This window comes from Rissa tridactyla, chromosome 1 (genome assembly GCF_028500815.1).
Source record: "Rissa tridactyla isolate bRisTri1 chromosome 1, bRisTri1.patW.cur.20221130, whole genome shotgun sequence".
Taxonomy (NCBI): domain Eukaryota; kingdom Metazoa; phylum Chordata; class Aves; order Charadriiformes; family Laridae; genus Rissa; species Rissa tridactyla.
In genome coordinates this window covers 204,404,792-204,424,065 of record NC_071466.1, presented here as the reverse complement: position 1 = coordinate 204,424,065, position 19,274 = coordinate 204,404,792, and the positions used below count along the sequence as shown (strand labels likewise).

Here is a 19,274-nt window from a genome sequence, read left to right as displayed (position 1 = left end):
AGGATGGAAACTTGCCAAGAAAAAAGTCACAGCGATACTGCTGGACCACTCATTTTGCATAGTACTGCTTCCAAAAACATCCTTAATGACTTTGGACTTGTACAAGCAAGGCAACATGACAAAGAAGTCTCCTTGCTCTCCTTTGAGAGTCTTGGACAACATGGCTAATGGGGTATTTGAGCTTATTTTGGCTGAAAAAAAAACAACACCCCCAGCTCTTGCTCCAGCAGACAATCCTTTTGAAAACACATGTAACAGTAAACATTAAGGAATACAGTGAATTAAATATGAAACAAGAGCAAGGTAACCTAGAAGGGCATTTTCTGAACCACATTTAAGTACAACAAGGAATCCAAACTTGAGAAAGCAAGTGGGACTACAATGGCATTAAAACACTTCGGTACTTCATAATTCTTGGCTGCTTTCAGGACGGGATAGAATCAAATCATAATTTCCAAAGGCAGCCTAAATAAGTCAGTTGGGAGTTTGCAGTTCCACATCAGGAATGCTTCCCTGGCTGTTAACCTCTGATACAAATCCTCGTCAGAAAGAGCATTAAGGTCTTCAATTCAATCCCTACCTCAGAGCTGTTTTTCACCTGATACAGGACCAGGACTCACAGCGCTCTGACCCATTTTCTTAACCATCCAGGAATGAAAGCAGATCCTAAGGGGTTTTGAAACTATGAGTTTTTGGGGTAAGCTTGTGTCCTGGTCTGAGGTGCAGGTTCGTTAACCTTACCTCTCTCTATCTCTCTCCCTCCTCTCCTTAGAGAGAGAGGTGAGGGAGAGCATCTGTCATTCGCCCCAGTGGCCAGTCTGGCCCAAACCACGACAGCTTGAGAGATGGATCTCTACTTTTTTTACATGACTATACAATGACAACAACCAAATTCAACAATCATATGTCAGTGCTGTAAGATTATAAAATTTCTACAGCATTTTTTAAAAGCTAAAAACCCAAAAATCTGTGGCAGAAAACAGAATTCCAGTGTTTCTACCTCAAATCCTTTACTGTCTTTAAAGCTTACATAACAAAAAAGCAGAAGTATAATTTTCTCATTAAAGTACGGAAACATTGTGAATTTGAATTAAGATACTCCTAGTGGCAGAGATTCTTTATGCTTTTTTTTCTTCTCGAGTTTGAGAAAGCACTAGCATGAAGAAAGCTGTGGCACTTACATAACATGGAAAAGAATTAAAGCATAAGGGGCTGGACGACCCTAAGTATTCTAAGAATATTATATTCCCTAGGTGTGATATTGCTGTAACTTTCTTTAAACGCAATCCTGCATAGTCTTCAGCCTTTTTCATGTGGCTTTAGCTACAAAACTATACAGAAAATTAGCAGGGGGTAAGTACAATCTTAAAGGAAGATGAATGTAGGGTATTCAATACCATAAAAAGGTATCAAGTTCAACCGAGGCTTACAGAATATCAGGTAAAAAGAATGAAAAGTCCCTATAGTAATTTTGTAGTTAGATAAGGGAAGAATCATTCAAAGAATTAACGATCAAAGCTGGAATATTTTCTATGCTTTGTTTGCAATGTAATAGAAAAATTCTACATTTTGCCCCCAAATGGAAGAGTAAATTTGGAAATGGATGTTATTTTCTGTGTACTCAAGCAAAAGCTGGTATTAAACTCTAAAGAAAATATACTTGCAATTTTACTTATGGGTTAGTTATTTCCAACAAATGGCTTTCTGAGCTTACAATATCTGTAGGATTTTATGTTCCTTTCAATCCTCCTCCTCTCCCTCTGAGCTTTGCAATTCTTCTCATCGCCCACGCCTGCAAACTGTGTCTAGTATTTGAGCCTTCTCCTCCTCCTCCTCCTCACACACTTACTCTTTTCAGACATGTATTTGTAAAATATAAAGATCTGAATAAGTTTTCACTTTTAAAACAGACAGTTATTTCTAAATGTATTCCCAAAACTATCTTTAATCAGAAGATGCATGTAGCTTATTTGGCCTCAAAGAGGTATTACAAACAGATTGTTTCAGAAAGCTGAATGATTACATTTTTACTCTTTCTGTTCTTTAAAGATTTTTTAAAATCTATAATTTCAGTTTTACTGTGATGAAACTAATTCTACAGAACATTACCATGTATTTTGCTAATAAACTAAATTCCTTCTCGTCAAAGTTTAGAATCTAAAGCTGTGATTTGCAAGCCTAATCTGACAAATGTTTTCACTGTACTTGGCCAGAATTTGAAGTATTTCACCGTTCTGCTACTTTATGCAAGAAAAAGTAATGGAAACACAGCAAACTGTTGCACAGATTCTAATATGGGAAGAAAACATGCAGTTGTACTATTTCAGTTAGACTTTGACATTTAAAATATACACGTATTTCCCTCCAACTTACATATTTTTGACTGCAAGTTTAAAATGCATCAAATGAAAATCAGAAATGTTCTCCAAAATACTTCCTTTTGATTAAGAATGCTTGAGAAATCAAAAATCAAAATAAACGTCAAATAAAAATAAAACATAAAAAAAAATCAAAACATCAAAATAAAAATAAAAATAAACATCAAAATCAACATAATTTGTGTCAAAAATGTCAGAACCATACTCATCGGGTTTCCTCACCAAATAAACAACTGGTTTTAGGAGGTTTATGCTTGTAAAATACACATTGTATTGTTCTTACCATACATGCTGTACTCCAGATATCAGCAGGTGTACTGTAACCTGCTCCTATTAAAACCTCTATGGATCTATATTGTCTCGTCTGGATGTCTTCTGTGAAGTGTTTATGCTAAAATAGAAAGAACCACATTAATGGAAAAAATTAACAATAAAAAAGCCTGTTCTAAATAATGAAGGCTAAATAGCTAAAATGATGTAGCTATACTTACCACCCAACAGGCATTCCCCAGGTCAGCAATTTTAACTCTAATTTTATCCGCATTTCGTGGGTCCAGTGGATTCACCAGTAAGTCAGCAGCACGAGTTTTTGCTAACACAAACAAAAGGCAGAATTGTCAGTATTTTGAACATACTACTCATTACCTAAGCACCTTTCCCTTGACACTTTATCCAGTTTTGTTATACGTTGAAGACATCAAAATCATTTGTTACGATAAATTTAAGCAATATAAATAGGACCTCTTACCTTACATTTCAAGTGCAAATTTTTTGCATGCTTTGACTGACAAATGATTATTATCATTAGAACATCCAGAGAAGCTTCTAAGCAAAACCAGTGCACATGTTTCCAAAAATAGATTCACACAGAAAATGTTAAAATTCAAACTCCACATGAAAGATACATTCTTGGAACAGTCTGGTTGAGAAAATAAATTCTGCACTTCCATTCTTAGCTAAGGTAAATAAAATTTGGCTGGATTTATTTTTTTTTTAAATTAATCTGTCCCTCCTAAGGGGAAAAAGACTCACCAAAACCTGACTAATTTGAGAGCCTAGGGGACCGTTGCCCATTTCACAGACAACTCAGCTTTGAATCAAAGTTCTCGGAAGGTCCTATTTGCATTGAGTATGATCCAGACTAAAAACACAGAACTTTAATTGATTCTTCAATCTTTAGAGGCTCTTGGGACACTGATGACTAACATATGACAGTGGAGGACTGCTGCTTCTCTGTGTTTTGACATACTACCTTGCAAGCTCCTAAACTGCACTGGAAAGAAAGCAGATTCACTTGAATGTGGAAGATAGAACCAGGTACCACAAATCGCACAGCAGCAGAGGATTCATCTCAGTTTCCTTGTCACAAAGCTAAGAAGAATAAATTGGAAACTGGTGGTAAGGTAAGAAAGAGGTATTAGATCCAAAGTGCACCTAGGACTCCAATGGGGATATAATGATCTGTTAAACTGGCACAAGAACTGGAAGAGGAAAATACACCAGACATGGAACAAGGAGAAAAAATACAGGATGTCTAAAGGTGAGTTAGGAGTGACTGAAATTAGATGAGGATCTTCAACTGCTGGGACAGCAAGCCTGAATGGGCCATCAGGGCATTGAAATACTGGCCAACAAGAAAAGAAAGTGGCAGGATCCATCAGGGAAGAGAAGGAAAGAAAGACAGGACTAAATGGCAGAAGATAGAATGGGCAGTGACCTCAACAAAACAGTCCTCTAAAATAGCTGGAACGAAGTCCAAGACTCAAGTTAAAAAAAGCACCAATATAGGGCATAAAAATAAAATACACCGAGAGAAGGCGGCTGCAGTCCAGCACTTAGAAACAGTTACTAGTAAGCTTAATATTAATGTCTTCCCTTATGAGTACAGTAGTACAGTACTTTTTTTTAAAAACACAATCACACACATTATTCAAGAAATAACAGGACCTTTCTCTATTCAGTAGCGCTGGCAAAAAAAAAAGGTAGTGCTAAATAAATCCTTCCCACACGTCTTGTTGAAGGTGAAGGACTGCAGTAAAGAAAGTGGAATGAAGGAGGAAAAAAAGTGCCATCAGTAAGACATCTGAATATGACAATAGAAAACAGCTTTCTTCAATCTTCTTCTAACAGAGAGAACTGACAAAGTAATAGGCAAGGGCCTACACTTTTGTGTTTTCTCAGGAACTCATGAAGTTTATGTCCCATATTTTCCGAGAGATGAATATAAGACCTTGGATTCTGAATTTGAAAAACTTGCATCATTCACAACTGAAAGTGAAGTCAAAAGGAATGTACTTTTTAGCAAGTACTCTCAAAAAAAGCATCCAAAAGAGCTCAACCTGAGCACAAAATTTGTGAGCATTTCTGATTTTCAGTTTTCTGTGTCCTAGTTCTGCAAAACTGAGAAATATCGCCTCTTCTCACATGACAGTATGTTTAGTAAACATTCAAACACTGGAATGAGAGGAGTCATTAGGAAATTAATAGATCTATCTTAAGGGCATTTGGTCACACAGTGAAAATTTGAAAAAGATTAATAATAAAAAACTTAATAGCTGCTCATCCACTGAACACGAATGGGTCTGTCTACTGAATGAAGCAAGTGTCCTGAAAAAGTAAGATGAGACTGTATTACTTAGTAATGTACAGCAATGCCTAGACAAAGAGGAACAATTAAAGTTTACTTCTATATAAGAAAAGGGCACTACAGTTATAGTGAAAAAGCAGCACCACTTAAAAATATCAAATAGACTTAAACTCTTGTATCCTTCTTCTTTCTAAATACACTAACCTGTTTTATTACTGTTTAACCCAACATTATTATTGATGCCATTAATAATGTTCAGCTTTTCCTCTTTCTGAGGAAGAAGTGAGCTATGGCTGAATCTACTATCTTTCATCTTTCTCTGCATAAAAGGTCTGTAGGTTGCTCCTGATGAGGAGTAACAAAGCAGTAGAGGCTTTATGCCTATATAATGCCAGCAGCACAAACGAAGCAGCTACCAGGCATCTAGCAACCTCCTGCACATTGTTTAAGGGAGTAGAGTGTAGGGAGATAGAATGGAAGACGTGTTAGTCTGGATCTTGACATTTTCCAGAAATAAAGTTCTACTCGGTTGTATTTTACTTCACATTTCTTGCCTATCTGCAGATTACCTTTCCTGTCAGACTCTGTAATAAACTGTGTGAATTGCTCTTCTAAAGTCTTAAAGCAAGAAATACACTTGACTGTATTTTTCAATACATCTCTATTTAAATTTAGTGACTTCATCTGGGACAACGTTGATGCAGGCTTGGTGATCTCCTAAGCTACCTCATTTTCTTCTATCCACTTACAGATTTAGTCTCTCAGTATTTTCTTTAATATTCATTCTTCCCATGTATTTATCATTTAGCCACTGGCACTATAAATAAAACCTATGCGTAATACCCTGGAGCCATTTAATTCAATGGCAAAAATCCAGCTCTTTGCAATGACACCAAAATTTCACCTTCCATGTCTTCTATAAACAGGATTTACAGGCAAAAGTTTTGCATCTGAGCAGTTCTGGTGGCCAGAATTTAAATGTCCAAAACCATGCTGAATACAGAAAAGCCATAATGGCTTGGCATTGCTGGTTGGCAACATGCCTCACAGAGACAAAGACTTCATCTTGTTGAGTTTTAATAAAAGGTTAAGAGAGGAACTGTTTGAAACAGAAAAGAACCATTAATGAATGAAAATACAGCATATTACAGAATTTTTTTAATATGACTGAGAAAAGATATAATAAGAAGTAACAGCTAGAAGCTGCAGCCACAGAAATCCAAACTTGCTACAGTTCTTCTGAAACCATTCGGAGTACTGACCAGTGGAACACACTTCAACCACACTAGATTTTTTTTATCATTTCATTTGTCCAAATCAAGAGCAGGTACCTGTTTTGGAAAATATGTTTTAAGCCAAACATTAAGGTTACTGGGCTTAACAGAGGGTGTATTACTGGCTTTTTATAAAAGGAAGTCAGGTTACATGATCTCATGATCGCCTTCTGCCCTTTAACTATAGGAATAATGCTTACTTGTAACTATAAACTTCCCTTTCTCTTTCCTATTAGACTGACCCGTCAATGCAAATATTTCCATTTACAATAACTTATCTAATACCCTTAAAAACAAGTTCTACAGCAGAAATTATTTTAAGAAAATAAATCACAGTCCTGCTTTTCTCTTAAAATTTAATATGGTAGATTTGTTTGAATTTAACTAGAATGCTTTTGTATTGTGTTCCAAGCTGCATCTAACTCACTCCCAGGTTGGAACGCAAGAAAAATAATCCAGTTTATTTAAAATAAGCTTAACTAAGATATTGCCTTTAATGAGACTACTACAATTTTTTCTTAACCTTGCCACTGCCTTTCCATTCCACTTACTTGTCCCTTTTTTTAAATGTAATACACACCCATGTTACTAGGCAAAAGTCTTCCATCAACTCAAATCAAAAGTGCTTTTCCCCCACCCCCTGCTATTTCTAAAAGCCATTCAAAACTAATACATTTGCTTTTCCTTGAAACCTGTTCCTAGGAGGCAAAAATTCATCAGAATGCTTTGGGACCAAACTAACTTAAAAGCCTCCTCTTCATTTCTAGATATCTTCTCTGCCTTTTTGCAAAAAGTCTTCTAAGATTAAAAACTAAATTTAAAATAATCATAACTGAGATTTTGCATTCACACAACGTACAATTCAATGAGCAAAATGTTCAGTGTAGATGAAACCAAGAAGGCAAAATCAGCCAGCGATGAAAAAGGAGTTCCCAGCTGTAGGCTGCAGCTGTAACCTGACCCTACCTATGGTTAATCTGACCCGGCATCCCACGTCCCTCTCCAAGTCTGGGGAGTGCCTAGGAAAGACAGTATTTGGAAGCAGTCTGCACAGACTTCGACTGCAGAGGCAGGCACGCAGGCACATCTTTCAGTGGGCACTCTTTAGACTCAAGCACAAAGCAGGCCAGGACATTAGTAGGTTTTGCACCAACCCAGAAACTAAAAACATTTAGAACACCCAACCTGTAGGTACAGAAAAGTAAAGGTCATTGAGAAGTGCTAGACCTAGTGTTCAATCAGTCAGGGAAATGGTGCGATAGAGTTCCTGTCTGTTATCGAAAGGTCCTTTTGTGTTACTTAAAGAAGTGTGTGACAGCCTACCCATAAAGGCTTGGTACCAAATTTTCACCAAAACACCCAAAACAAATAAAATGTAAAATCTGCGTACACGTGTCATTGAACACAGATAGAACATACACATAGGGTTTAACCCCACTGCTCATTCTTCATAAGACATCACCTACAGCTCCAAGAGACTTCAAGTATGGTATATGCCACTAAGAGGAATACTTACTTTTTGGCAAATCCCCAGTGCTTGAAGCTGAAACTGTTCTGCTCCTGTCGTGAGATGGGCTGCTCTCCTCTCTTTCAGTTACAGTTGATCCTTCAGAAACAGCAGAACCACAAGCTACAGACTCTAGAGCCCCAGAGAACACTGAAGCTGAAAATTCAGAGAACTCTGACTCAGGAATTTTATGACGTCCATTTGGCAATTCACCGTTAAACTGTTCATAGGAGCTGCTATACGAGTAATCACTTTTTGCATTTGGCTCATCAAGATTATACTCCTCTGGATTTGGACATTCTTCCTCATCCTCATCTTCATCTTCAATCTGTTGTTCCAGTAGGAATGGGCCGTTCACAATATGGCCATTTGTTTTGGGGGATTCTATCCACTTAGGGTCTGTAGCGTCAGCATTGACAAGTTCCTGCTCAACGTCGTCATCTTTTTCAGTGTTTTCTTTCTCTGTGTCTTCTTTTTCGTCCTGATCTTCTGCTTCACCTGAAAAAATTCAACGAGCGACACATTAGATCATACATCAATATACCATTTGAAATTAGGCATTCTTAATTTTTAACTCTTCAGTAACTACTTGAACTTCTGACATATCACACAAGAAAACACTGGATATCACTGAAATATGCAGACCTTAAAAATCTAAATTAAAGGCGAAAGAAAGAACAAGGTAAGGCTGCTGGGGGAAAAAAACAAACAAACAAACAATGGGAAGCGGTTCAGGAGGGAACAATTCAGAAGAGAAGAACATTATGAAGGGAAGATAGATGAGGTCTGGAAAGCAAGCTTTACATATCTGTAACTCCATGTGTGTCAAACCGGGAGTCATCATAGAAGTAGGAAAGTTCATGGTAAAAGCAGAACAAAACTAAACCAAATCAAAAGACAGGCACTGACAGTAGTTACACTTTTATCAGAATTGGAGAGAGCTGACAAGAAAACCAGGGAAGCCAGAAGAGCTGGACCATAACAATTATGCTCCAAACCACCGGGACTAAACAAGAATTTTAAACAAAAGATCTTAAAAATTTTAGTGAAGAAGCTGCAATTATTACCTGAATAGATCATTACAACAAACATTATGAGAAGAACAGGGGAAAGTAAGGATAACTATAACTACATTAATGTTACAGAATACAAATTCATCTTACTTTTCCGCTATCTCACCAAGATACTTGGTGTTACGCCACTCAATGTGGTATGACAACTGACTGTTCTGTTGAATTTTCTATGCACGCTTTTTGCAGGATTTGATAGCTAGACTGCATTGACGTTTTTATTCACTTCTACAGTAGGTTTGACTTTTCTTTCCCTTTCCTTTTTAGACTTTGTAGTTATGATTTTACCTACTGGAGAAAATGAAACTTAACCATCTAGGAAAGTTTGGAGATTTTGTTCATTGCATCGGATGCAATGCTGCAATTACTTTCCCCACTAAAACAGCAAATTCAGGGTCAATAAAAACAGGAATACTAACCATCATCATTTCCAGGTTCCTCATCTACTACCTCTTCTATATCAGCTGTTTTTAGTTTCACCTCTGGGTGGTACTCATCTTCTTGTTCATTTGATGGTACAGCTGAGGTTACATTTTCTTCTATTTTTTTCCTTTCAGCTTCTCGCTCTAGTTCTTCTATTTCCTGCAGGCGTTTTTCTAACAGCTCAGCTTGTCTCTTCTGTTTTTTCTTCAGCTTTTTCTTTTTGTTTTTGGATATTTTTCCAACCTAAAGTATTAGTACAAACAAAAGAAAGCAAAACAAAAACCCTAAGCAATTATTCTCAAGGCATCTCATACCAAATTCACTTGCAGTATGATTACTTTTTATTTGAAAATACCTGATGGAAATTAATATAATAAATAGGTTGTTTTTCCCATTTTACTTCAAATCAAGAACAATGTAGGGTTATATGAAGACAAAAAAGCTATCAAAATCTTACATAATTATACAACTTTTTACATGGTTGTTTATTAGCTCCAAGAGCAAAATACATCTAAGATGCCACAGTAAGATTCCTATGATCCTATCAACTCCACTAGCACAATAATCGTAAACACCAGTCTAGATCAACAGATGATTCTGCATCTGAAAGATAACTCTGCTGTATCTAGTTATTTACACATAAATTTTATACATGATTTCTCTCTCTGTACAATGCAGGTAACGACCAGCAAAAGTATGCCGACAAAAATGATACAGAAAAGCCAGAGATTGAAAATGGTAAAGAATTTTAAATAAATCCTGTGTTATTCAGCTACTTCCCTAGGAAAGAAAAGCATTTTTTTTATTCACTTCTGGCCCAAAACATACAAATCACAAACAACAGATGGCCATTATGAAAAGTTTCACGTTTTATATAACGTAAGGATTGAAAAACTCAGGTACTGTAACAAGGAAAAGAAAAATTAACACATCCGATCTAGAATTGAAACAGTTTCTTATATTTTAACTCAATTCTGACTTCTATTTTTACTATTTGATAAATTAGATCTACGTATTTCATTCATTGTTTAGATACCAGAGTAAGAAATCCTCATATAATTCGAAAATAAAGTACAAAGAACAAAGGGAAACAGTGTTTTCTGAAAGGTTTATCTGTAAATCCTGTTATCTTCAAAAGAAGCTATGGGACAGTCAAAACCAGACAGTTAATTTGACAATCCTATTAATTTTCGTCCATGTTGTATGCCCAATGAAATAATGTATGTTCTGTAAACACAGACGTAGAAAGTGGGTTTGACCTTAGATATTTCTAAACAGCTGTATTATCAGTGGTTATCTGCTATATATACGTGGCAAAAAGATTTTTCAGACCTCATAAAAAAACTCTCCTTTAAGGCTTTGATGATTAAGGCCTTGAAGTCCTTAAGCAGTCTGCAATGCATGATATTTAGTGCACGCACCCATTTTTGCCAGGATTTGAATGAAATGGATTATTCCTCAAGAGATGAAAATGGCAATGCTTAACTTTCTTTGACATAGCTGTAGAATTATAAGTCTATGAGAGTTTTCATCAGAGAAATACTGTGCTTAAAACTGGTAAGGCCAAAGACATTAAGAGTAAAGTGTTCTCTGAAAGATAAAAGCTTTATTCAAAGGAAGCTATAAAAAGGGTAGAGACTACCAACTGTCTAATAGCTATTAATATATACAGAAACACAGAAAATAAGATAGTTAATTTGAATTATGTAACAATACTTACAGGCTTTTGTTGTGGAGCTGTACTCACTAAAAAGAAAAAAAATATTTTAAAGGTATATTTTTACAAAAACAAGTCTATAAAAGCAAAAAGTAGTATAAACTATGTAACAATATTCTTAAGTAAGTATAAGCAGTGATTTTTTTTATATATTTTTTTGAGTCAGATTTTTTACTCTGTACAAGTACCTGCTGCCTGAAATCATTTGATGTCTCCACTAGAGCATCTGGAATTGGAAGGAGCTAGCATCAATTTCTGTTCACTCTGTTGTGGTTGGTGGAGAGTTAACAAAAGTCAGAAAGGAAAGTCTGAATCAGTAAAGACTGGACAGAAAACATTAAATGACTGCAGAGTCATCACAGATGGAATGTATGTAGTCAGCTGGGTGAGCAGGTACAGACAGATTTTAAATAGTTTAGGGAATATCAAAGAAGATTACGTGTTGCACTCAACGGAAAAGTCAAATATTCCTATTTCCATCATTCTGAAATAAGACAGTCTGATTGCTAGAATTGGAGGCATGAATAAGTTCCTATGCCAAAAAGCATACCACCGCAGAAAAAGCATCTCCAGCATGGACCTCTTTCTAAGCATCTCTCAGAAGGATACCGTCAATGACTAGGTCTGATGAGATTACAACACTAACTGTGAAAATGCACAGAACAGCAATACAAGCCACACAACATCCCCCAAATAATCAAAACCAAAAAAAACCCAAATATGGGAGACAGACGCAAAGTGGAAGTGAGAAAGAGGAACTGAACGGGGGAGGAGAACTTCTCACAAACTTCTTCAGACACACAGGCGTATGGCAATTAACAAACGCAAAATAAAAAACGGAGACAGTTGAAACGTCAGAGTTCTTTTATAGGTTCAGCTCCTGCTGCTAAGTTCAGGAAAAAGCATGCTTGTATGCCCCTAAGAGGGCAAGGTTTTCAAAAAGGTTGATTTAAGGTTCTTAAACTTGAGTACCATCACTGCACTAAAAAGGGGAATTATGCAGAACCTATTCTTGAAATGCTGTAAAGAAAACGCATCTTCAGCTCCTGTGTGGAAAGCCACAGATTTAATTACAATTTGCTAAGAACAAAGTGTATTCCTTAAAATAATATTTAATGTCAGGAAGCAACATAAAGTCTGCGTGAACAAAATCAAGTTACTTCCCACACAAATAACATGCAGCCTTTAGCTATGTGATTACACATTATGTAAAATTCAATACAATATATTCATGATTTATGAGATTTTGCATCTTAACATATATAACAATGTAAAATATTTATGGATTTTGACCACAGTATTTGCTCCTGATATAGCCGGTATTTTATTATACCTCAGAGATTTTAATCTCTTTAATACATTTTCTGACAATATTACAAAGGTTTTTAAATGTTATTATTTCTCCACTGACTGTAGTTTATGTGCTGGACTGCCAAATAAATGGCAACCATGGTACTAAAGATCACTAAAATAGCCATACTTCGCCTTTGTTTTTCTTTACTGATTGTTGTGAACTTCTTTACCTTGGTTTCTCCTAGCTAAACATAATATACAGTTCCTATCTGAACTCTTGGCAAGTCTAACATAAAACATTTTACATAGAGTGTTAGGGAGAAGGGCTTATCACGAATTCAGTTAGGTACAATAAATTCCATTTTCAAGGGTGAAAAACTATGGGCATTCTGAGAATAAGTTATATAACTGATGAGAAGACAGATGATTTCACAAGGACACTGATTAACTTGTAATGGAATTAAACACATAATTTAGGTAACATTATTTAACTACTGTCAATATTAGAGATGCAAGGCTCCAGTGTGGCTAAAACCCAGCCATTAAAGCTTGTGGGGTCGGAGGAGAGTAAGTTTATACCAAAAAATCTTTTTCCCTATGTGGGGACCCTGAAAATTTGAACCTGCAAAACTGAGAAGAAAGTATTTCCCTGATAGATTCCAGAGCACGAGTAAGAACTAACTAGACATGCATTTTTCACACACAATTATTTAAAATGCTGATTTTTATTACATAAAATATTATTAGTATTAATATACTTATAGAACTTTACTACGTATCATTTAAATATACTATCATACCTGCTGAGCCAGAGGGAGGAGGAGCACCAGCTTTCTGCCATTCGGTAGCTTCAGCAGCCATTCTACGAACGTAGGCATCATCCACGCACATCAAAATGTTTTCTGGTTTTATATCTGTATGAATGATCTTGCACTTGCTGTGTAGATAATCTAGACCTTGAAGTACCTAATTACAAAAGGATTTTTTAAAAATTTATTTTCATTACCCAAACCAAGCTAAATGTATTTATTAGTAGTATTAGATGTTCAACCGACTGCCTGCAGTCCTTACGTGGCCTGACAGGATAATTTATTTAACTCATAAATCCAGTTATTGGGACTTTCATGAGTAACATGCTGGCTGGCTGAATCGTCTTGATGACAGCAACCTGCTCTCAGACTTCCATGTGCCAAGTGCTACTTAGTTGATCTGTACCTGTGTAAAAAAACTTGATACATCTTCCTTTGAAAAAGGAATTTGGCTGCTCAGTAAGAAGGGCTGAGCCTATCACTAAAAGACAGTTATTCCAAAAAAAACACTGCAAGTACTGCATACTGTAACTGAAGTCTGGTTTGTGAATAACCATCTTATAACTGATTATAATAAAAAGCAAAATGGGAAATGTGTTGTTGGGATGAAATGCTAACTACAGTTTTCCTTAGAATTCCAATAGTAATTCAGCTTCTAATGTGAGCAAGACATCACATAAGAACTTGTCTACCTGTATTTGTCATACATATTTTTTCACTAGTCTTTCATACTCTCTGCAGGCTAAATTTTGCTAGCTCATATCCAACCTGCATATCCAAAGTCTTAAAAATGCATTCTGGGACACAAATTAAAACATTCTTTCTACACAATGAAAAAATTTCTCAAATTCTGACTGGAACAGGAAAACAATAGTTTGTGTCATTTTACAAGTATTGTAGATAAGACCTAGGTATGATAAACTGTGGAAGTCAATTGTTACAATTATTCAGTGCAGAACAATGTGAAAGCGTAAACCAAGCTATCACTATGATAACCTACGTAAATACTGCAGAAAAATATTTAGAAAGAAAAAAAAACCGAGAAAGAAAATAAAGCAGAAACCTAGCTGACCCCAATTAAAAGACTTCTTTCGATTTTTAGTGAATGTTCTACAGGAGAAAACAGACCTCCAGACTCATGAGCTCCAGCTACAAGAACATCCTGCCATTCTAGGTATTTTATAAATAAATCATCAAGCTCCTTGCTGTCAGGATCCTTTAAGACATAACTAGTTAGGGTGAACTTTAAAAGCAAAACATGTTCGTTCAGAACAGCAGTAACAGAATATAAATACATTAGTCTACCACCCAGTCCTGAGCAGGGTGTACCAGAACCAGTACATCCACCCAGCACTCAAGGTAGCTCAGATAAGAGCAGAGCAGTAGCATACGTATGATATTTACACTCAGGCTAATGTATCCTAGAAACACCTCAAGTGCATGGCTCTGCTTTCTTCAGTTCTGGAGCTAGACTGGAACAGCAACCTTTCTGAAAAGCTTTCTTTATATGCCTCTGAATGTTCACTTGAATGTTCACTGAATGTTCACTTGAGCAGGACACAGTGTCAGTGTCAATGGTACACCTAAACACTGTGGCATTCTTGGTAATCTGGATTTTTTTCCCCTGCAGATCCAAAATATGCTTGACTACTTGCCAAAGCAACTGAAAGAATACACAGTATGTCTCAAAGTAAGGAGTGTTAAAGAAAGACTGGTTTACACTGGGAAGGTACTTAGTGGTTACATGACTTCAAATTTTAGAAGAGGCATTAACAGCAATACCAACAAAAACAGATTATAATAGCCTCTTCCCTCCCCCACTACACTACAGTCCATCTTACAAATTACCACTGAACGTCTGTGATTCTGAGGCCAAGAAAAAGAAAAAAAGATTCCAGAGTATGTTGAAAGCCATAAACATTCAGAAGAAAAATATCTGTCCCACTGCAATATGCAGACATGGAATTAATGTGAAAGTAGATTTGCCATCTCCCACTTTAAAAAGATAGCCTTTCCCTCTTTTAAGTAACAACGTTAGGGTGACAGCTTTGTCTTTAATTTGGGTGAAGAATCTTCTTTGGGGAAAAAAAAGAAAACAGAGTACTTTTTAGAATCTCACTCAGTTCTACAAGTTACCATAAGGACCATTCTGCTAGAATTTTATAATTAGAAAGAATGTTCTTAGCGGTCTTAAAATGTGCATTAGACTGGTTTATCCTAAAAATGGGAAGTACATTATACCACTAAACCATTAAGGAAATATATACTACATGGACATGCTTTGCACCTTGCTCTGAGATGATGGAGAACAGGGAAAACACTCCTAGCTTTTATTTATTTGTACACTGAAAAAGGAAAAAAGTGAAGCAGGTAATGTTCTGTGACTGAAAAATTACGACAGATCCTGTTCCTACAATCAAATGTAAATTAGAAGGCTGTATTTTTTCCCTTGTAAAGGTCACATGGTTAGTTTCACATCAAGAAACTCTTGTAATTTGCAGTTTCTAATTAATATTCACTTTCTTCATTCTTTCGTTTTCATTCAAGGAGCCACCCTTTAAACAGATAATTTACTACACTGTAGATCAAAGCAGAAGTGAAAATTGTCATTGATCAAATACACAATGCTCATTTCAGCATCCATTTCAGAACACAATCCTCTCAAAAGAGACCAATGCTATACATTTTACAACCAAAAGTAAGGATTCCAGAATTAAATAAATGGGCACTTCCAATCATCTCCACTGCAAAAAAGGAACTGCAGCAACTAGGCCTTTTTTAAATTCTGCAGGGTCTTCTCTTGCACGACAGTTCATAAAACTGTACCCCGTGGAAAAAAAACTGCTTAAAAACAAAATGAAATTTCTTACTAAGAAACTCAACTCTCAGCTGCATTTTAAAATAAGCCTAGTTTTGTCCCAATGCTCAAAAGTACTCACAAAGTGAAAAAATATTTTCCAAATCATATCATAAAAAAATTCCCTTTCAATTGTAGCATGGAATTACAGTACTCTCTGAAACAAAATGGTTTGCTGTACAGTAACACCAGCGCAGTAACTGAATTGTGTCATACTCATGTTTCATAAATAAGTTTTTAGAACATGTGGCACAAGTAGAAGAAAGAGTAACGATCTGTGTGATCTTTAATGAGATGAACAACCTGGAAGTCTTACCAGTCTATGCCACTCTCACTAGTCCAAACAGTTCATTCTAGCCTCACAAAAATTAAACCTTTTTAATCTTTCAGGACGAACCTGTTCGTCTTTTTTCGGGTATCAAGTGTTTGAATTACTTGGAACTTTTACCTTTGCTTACCTTCAAGGAGTAATTTAGGTTGGAAGACTGTGTGATTCATACCTTCCCTCCCTAAGTCATACCAGCTTCTAAGTTGTATCTAACCTCAAAATCAGACCAACCGCTCAGAGCCTTTATCCAGTTCATTTATGACTATGTCCTAACACACAGACTGCGTAACGCTGCAGACAACCTGTTCCAGAGCCTGACCACCCCCACTACCACAATTTCTCTTCTTGTAACTCATGTGCATTGCTTCTTGTTCTATCTCTGTGTATCGACAAGAGATGCCTGGCTCCATTTTCTCTATCTGTGCTGAAAGTTTCCCCCTTTATTAGCCTTTTCTTCTTAAAACCGAACAAACCAGTTCTCCTACAACATATGCTGCAGCGCTCTCATCCTCTTGGTGGCCTTCCACCAGACTCACTTCAGTAAGCGAATGTCTTGCACTCAGAGCCCAGAACTGTAGAGAGTCCTGAAGTGCTAAAAGAGAGCCCTCATTCTGCTGCCTACACTCTTGCTGATGTGGCCTACTACGTGGTTACCTTTTGCCACCAGAGGAGCCCACCCACGGACGCACATTCAGCTTGTCTACCAGGACCCCTCATGCCAAGGCTGCCATCCATCTTCACACTTTCAGCTTGTTCTTCCTTATTCATAACCAGTCCAGCAAGGTGCATCTCCAACCTGCCTCCTTGCTGAGATACAGCTCACCCCATGCTGAGAAACTTTCCTCAACACACTCCAGAAATTTCCTTGATTGCATGTGCCCCACCAGAGCAGATTATCAAGGTGGTTAAAAGTCCCCCATAAGAACCTCCTTATCTAATTCTGACATTGGCAACCTGTAGGAGATACATACCACGATGTCACACTTACTGGTCTCCCCTCTGACCCTGACCCATTCTACAGCAAAGATTCAAACATTTAAACTCAATCCCTCTTGCCTGACCATCCTTTCTAAAGTGCCTTTATCAGACTACTTCTGCTCGCCAGGCATCTGAGCTATCCCATCCCACCTTTGCGCTTCTAATGAGGTCACAGCTCTGCAACCACATACAGATTTCTAACTCCTGTCCTTTGTTCCCCATGCTGTATGCATTTGTACATGCCACTTGAGTCAGGTCCCCCAGCCATGACGATGAGAAATTCTTTACTCTGAGGGTGGTGAGGCACTGGAACAGGTTGCCCAGAGAAGTTGTGGATGCCCCATCCCTGGAAGTGTTCAAGGCCAGGCTGGATGGGGCTTTGAGCAACCTGGTCTAGTGGGAGGTATCCCTGCCCATGGCAGGGCGGTTGGAAATAGATTATCTTCAAGGTCCCTTCCAACCCAAACCATTCTGTGATTCTATAATGAGAGAAAGCACAGAGAGCCTCCCCCATATTCACAGAATCACAGAATGGTTCGGGATTGGCACTGTGTTTTCAGCTTGGGTCCATTCAGTGGTCTGGCTTACAGCCTGTTTCTGCAAACAGGCAATGTAACTGAGGTTAAGAGTAAACTGCAGCAGGGAGCTCCTAAACCTGGCTTTGCTATTAAACCCGGTCTATCAAGAAACTACATTGTAATTTCTCAGGTTTGGCTAAACTCCAGGACAATGGTACAACCAAAGCGAAACGGTGCAAACATACTCCAAAGAAAAAAAATGACGTTTACTCAAAACAGTGGATATTTACACGCATATATAATACAGATACACACATTCCCATTTCTTGGCAGGCAGCTCAGTTCGGCTGGAGCACTGCAATACTACAGCTCCTTATTTCTAGTATCTGAGCAACCTAGTTGCATAGAGATTAATGCATCTAAACTTTCAACCATATACTAATAACTGCATCAATCAGTTACTGAACTATTTCTGATTAAAAGTTGATAGGTTGATATTCACCAGTTGACATCCAATAGTAATTACAAAGAAACTAACTACTTTAACAGATTGCTTATCAATAAAACAGAGGTAATGTTGATACAGGCAATAAAAGTTACTTAAGTGCCAAGATATTTAATTCGTCACTTGCAGTTATTAACTTCACATAGATTAATAGTATATACAAAATCACAGACATATGGTTTTTTTTCCCTTGCTGAAAGGCTATTTCTCCTTAAAATCACCTTTCAGCAATTTGATTTTCATAGTACAGCAAAAGAACATATTTTGAAAGAACACGTCCCAGAGAGATTTTCTGAACTGTTTCATTTTGTTAGCCCTCTAACTCTACAAAAACTTATTTAAATGCAGAAAGATAACAATTTTCAAAGAACAGGTTTTTTTATTTAGAACCTATTTTTCAGAGATACAATTTTTGTTCAGTTTTATAAAAATAATACATTATTTCCTACTGGTTTGATGTTTTATTTTCCAGAAGATCTTATTAAGAAGCATGGCATGTCAACCAAAACTGCAATTGAGTATGAATATCCTTACATCTATGAAAAAGACTCATTGCTTCAGCTTTTTATCTTCTTAAGCAGCTCAGGAACCTTCCTTATCAGTGGGACATCTTGATTAAGAAAAAACAAACAAAAAAAAACACAACCCCAAACCCAACCAACAAAACACCCCGCATGCAGAAATGGTGGCTATCCAGAAAGATGCTCTTGGAACCCCTCCCCCAGGATTACCAGTAAAATTATCTTAGTTAGTCATTAGTAGGAGTTCAGTTGAAATATCATCATTTTAACCTTCAAACTGTTAATAATGGTGGAAAAACCTAATTAAAACATTAACAAATCTTACCTGTCGAATTATACTTTTTACACAACGGATGGGAAGGCCTTGATAATTGGACTTGATAATCCATTTTAGGAGATGATGTCCAAGTACTTCAAAGACCATACAGACATCTGGGATTTAATTAAGGATAATTTCCAAATAAACTTGTTGATGAGATCAACACAAATGTTTTTCGCATACTGGCTAA

General features: G+C 36.8%; 1 protein-coding gene across 7 annotated transcripts in view; it reads right to left on the bottom strand.

The window, feature by feature from the left end:
• Positions 1 to 19,274, bottom strand: part of SRPK2 (SRSF protein kinase 2) — a 158,953-nt gene that overhangs the window by 17,251 nt on the left and 122,428 nt on the right. For all 7 annotated transcript variants that reach the window (XM_054188152.1, XM_054188156.1, XM_054188157.1 and 4 more), the window contains 7 exons: positions 19,091 to 19,197; positions 13,050 to 13,215; positions 10,960 to 10,985; positions 9,236 to 9,482; positions 7,756 to 8,244; positions 2,870 to 2,970; positions 2,662 to 2,769 (listed from right to left, as the gene is read on the bottom strand). In XM_054188152.1, the coding sequence (XP_054044127.1) occupies positions 2,662 to 2,769; positions 2,870 to 2,970; positions 7,756 to 8,244; positions 9,236 to 9,482; positions 10,960 to 10,985; positions 13,050 to 13,215; positions 19,091 to 19,197 (1,244 nt within the window). The remainder of the gene's footprint in view (positions 1 to 2,661; positions 2,770 to 2,869; positions 2,971 to 7,755; positions 8,245 to 9,235; positions 9,483 to 10,959; positions 10,986 to 13,049; positions 13,216 to 19,090; positions 19,198 to 19,274) is intronic.